The following is a 3,845-nucleotide window of genomic DNA, read 5'->3' as shown; positions in this document are numbered from 1 at the left end:
AGAAGAACCCGTCCAGAAGACCTATACAAATTTTTTTTTTTTCTTTTTTCTTTTTGATTTTTTTACCTGGATTACTGAGATGCATCAGGACATTACTTTAAAGTCCAGATGTAACTGGAGCAGCTACCCGGATGGGGAAGCAGCCAGTAGAAGGTGGAGAAGCGTCCCGGGAGCTCAGCTGGTCACTTGTCAAAGGTGTTGCTGAACCCAAAAAAAGAAAAATTAGCCTCAAATATGGTCAGCCATAATTACTAAATGCAATAAATGTAGAGCAGAGGGTGTTTGTTTTTAGCCTGGATTGGTAACTAGCCATCTAGCTGCTAACTAGTTAGACTTGTTGGTACAAATTTTTATAAAGAAAAAATACAATTTCACAAGCAAGAAGTATCCCACAAGTAAAATGCATGAAGCACTCGCCGTCTTCAGATGTGTCCCAGTCTCCAGTTAGCAGCAGACAGAACGCTGTCTGTAGGTCTCCATTTACCCAAACCAGCTCCAGTTTGAGCCACTCCAGCTGTTGTCCTTCACTGCTCTAAGATCCAGTTGTTTTTGTTTTGTTTTTTAGTTTCTACCGACACTCCACATCTTTTGGAAAACCTCCAGTAAATTCTCTCGTTTTCAGCTCGCTCTGAATGCTCATAAATTACATCATCCAGTGTGTTTCAAGTAGCTCCACTGGCCAATCAGTGACTGCTACACGCTTCAGCACCCCACGCCCCAAAGTGTCCCTTGTTATAAACAGGGAAATGTGTTTTTTAATTTAGCTTTACACTTTTAGCCATTTTTACAGACGTCGGACACTTCCTAACAAACTGTTGTCTTATAGGGGACTGCCTCAACTTCATCAGCCTTCCTGTGTGAAAATGGTGGCCCCTCTTCATCATCGTCATCAGCAGCGTTTGCAACAAGCAGCCAGGTAAAAGCACAGATTTAATCCTCCATGTCCAACTAAACACAGAGCCGCTCGAACTGGACCGAACTCGTGTGTTTTCAGATTCCAGTAAAAGCGTGTGACAGCAGCTCRTCTTCCAAAGCCGTGTCCAACATCTCTCATCTCGTGAGGAAAAAGGTAAGACCTGCAATTTGGAAACTGTGTTTGACCCGTTCTTTATAATTGCGTGCGCTTTGTGCTGATTGGTCTATGTGGTTGTAGGAGGTCGTTATGGATTTAGGTGTGTGTTGTGACTTTGTTCTGACTTGTTGTGGCAGAAAGTATGAGGTTGACTTGTGTGTGTGTAATGAAAGGAATGTCCTTCCTGTTCAGTTGCATCCTTTCATTTTAAAATAAAGGTTGTGTATTTCTACGTCTGCGTGCTTTAGTTTCCCCCCTTTTTTTCTTTCTTATGTCCTGGTTTTGTTTTCGGAACAGAGAAAACCAGAAGAGGAGAGCCCAGTAAAGGACACAGAGGCTAAACAACAGAAACAGGAAGCAACAGTTAATGGCAGCGGTGACTCTAGTGCCAGCAGCAAAGAAATCCAGGAGGGCAAATCTCAGGTAGYGAGTGATGGGCTTTGTTTTTTTCCCTGATATTATTCTCAACAGACCCCAACATTAGGCTTTTATTTTTGCTCATTTAGCGTGTCTGGATGGTCAGAGTAGGCTTTTGCTTTTAGAGTCCCATTTATCTGAGGCTGTATACGAGTAGCTTTTTGTAAGAAACCAGTGTTTTTTGTTTTTTTTTCCCCATTGCTGAGTGGGGGAGGACTTTGACATTGTATTGGATGGACCGACGGACAGAGAGCATTTTTAATAGGGATGCACCGATATGAAAATTTCAGCCGATATCGATATCCGATATAATTATTGGTGTTATGGCCGATAACCGATATTTACCAATATTCCACAAACATACAAATTATATTATACATATGCAAAAACACACTTGGGTCTTTTTTGGTACCATTTTGGACCATTTTCCCTCCAAAAACAAATGCAAAGTGGGGAATCCATATCGGACGTTAATATCGGCCCAGTTTTCCTTATCGGACCGATACGATAATGCCATATCATGCATCCCCAGTCCAAATCTAAAGTAATCTTTGGTTCCCAGGTAACTACCCCCAGGCACTTGAGGACTTCCAGGAGTGTCTTGCCCTGCAGCTGAAGCACCTGCCGCCTCACAGCCGTCTGCTGGCTGAGACCCACTACCACGTAGCTACGACCCTTTGCTACATGGATCAGTACAACCAGGCCATCCAGCACTACAACAGCTCCATAAAGGTCATCGAAACCCGTCTGGGTAGGAGGGATTTCTTTCAGAATCTAGTTTGCAACGTTTAATTTCAGGAGCGTTGCTCATAATAACCGGTACTGGACTGGTTTAACCCTCTGGTCCGGCTGTAAGTTTCTAAATCTGCTTTGCCTTTGCGTGCAGCCATGCTGCAGGAGGTCATAGACGCAGCGAAGGACGGCGACGGTGCAGCGGGGGAGAGAACTGAGATGGAAGAGCTGAAGCTGCTTCTGCCTGAAATCAGGGAGAGGGTGGAAGATGCCAAGGAGAGCCAGAGAACATCCAGCGCTGCCTCTCAGGCAATCCAGCAAACACTAGTGAGTGCACAAAATGTGTTTTTTTTTTTTTTTTTTTTTTTTTTTCCCATTGCCAAGTGCGGCTCCACTCGGGTGTAGGTGAATTTTTTTTTTTTTTCCTCTGCGACCTGTGTCCCTGCTCTGTGGGCGGTAACGTCTTTTAACAGTGGGTGGTTTAATTAACACGGAGGCACTGAAGCTGCTGTTTTATCGTTGCTCATTCAGTGCTGACAAAAAAAATCTGATATTTGGTCTGTAAATACTCAAAACCCTGTTACAACAAACCATTTGTGTTTTATAAAAAAAATATTTTGGTGTTTTTCTACATCTACTGTATAAGCAACAGTACAGTATCTGCTAGGGATCAGATACTCGGTATCAGTGGCAGATATGGACACTTTTTGAAAATCGGGTAAAATTGGATTTAGTCATGTGATCGGGCTGATCAGTTTTGGCGACAGTTTTCATCATCATGCTTTACAACTGCTGTTAAGTCAAGACGCGCACGAGTATGCAACCATGTCCACAGTGTGGCAACACTTTTCAAAGGAAAACAATGATGCTGAAACTGCATCTTGCAAAATCTGCAAACTGGATGTTTCTCGTGGTGGGAACAGCAGGGCTCGCTTTAATACTACCAACCTTGTCACTTGGAAAGAAATAAAGACCATAAAGCTATCTGATCGATATCAGAAAGACTAAGCATTAAAAAATCAGATTGTATCGGGAGCCAAAATAATCTGGATTAGAACAGTCCTGGTATCTGTACACCTGTGATTTTTTTTTTTTTTTTTCTTGCGGATTTTACTTGATGAAAAACAAATGGCAATGCAGATAATATCTTTGTTGTTGTATGATGATGATGATGATAATAATATTAAAAATAATGATAAAAATGAACAACTTTTTTTTTATATAGCACCTTCCAACAATGCCTTGTATCGACCATAGTGCATCATAAGGTAAAACAAATTAAAAACGGGTCATAATAAATCAGTAAAAGTTAAAAACAGTTACAATAAAAAGTAAAAAAAAAAAAAAAATCTATATATAATGCTAAGAATTAAACATCAAATGCCTTTTTTTAAATAAGTAGGTTTTAAGTTCAGCTTTGAACAGGACCAGGTCAGAAAGGTACATAGAAGTAGAGCAGATGACTGGCATCAATTAAAAAAAAAAAACACACATACAATCCCTCAAAAATACATTACTTTAAAGTCAAAAAGAAAAAAATTGTATAGGTCTTCTGGACGGGTTCTTCTTTAATGAAACGTTTCGTCTCTCCTCCAAGAGACTTCTTCAGTCTGAGAGTTTCAGG

The 3,845-nt window shown here is 41.0% G+C and overlaps 1 protein-coding gene across 1 annotated transcript in view; it reads left to right on the top strand.

Moving 5' to 3' along the window:
• nasp (nuclear autoantigenic sperm protein (histone-binding)) overlaps positions 1–3,845 on the top strand; it is a gene marked incomplete in the record, with an annotated part of 13,467 nt that overhangs the window by 5,016 nt on the left and 4,606 nt on the right. The window contains 2 exon segments of the mRNA XM_014017772.1: positions 2,052–2,240; positions 2,376–2,548. Coding sequence (XP_013873226.1) covers positions 2,052–2,240; positions 2,376–2,548 — 362 coding nt within the window.

This window comes from Austrofundulus limnaeus, unplaced genomic scaffold (assembly GCF_001266775.1).
Source record: "Austrofundulus limnaeus strain Quisiro unplaced genomic scaffold, Austrofundulus_limnaeus-1.0 Scaffold176, whole genome shotgun sequence".
In the NCBI taxonomy this organism is placed as follows: Eukaryota; Metazoa; Chordata; class Actinopteri; order Cyprinodontiformes; family Rivulidae; genus Austrofundulus; species Austrofundulus limnaeus.
This window is presented reverse-complemented; position numbering and strand designations above follow the sequence as displayed.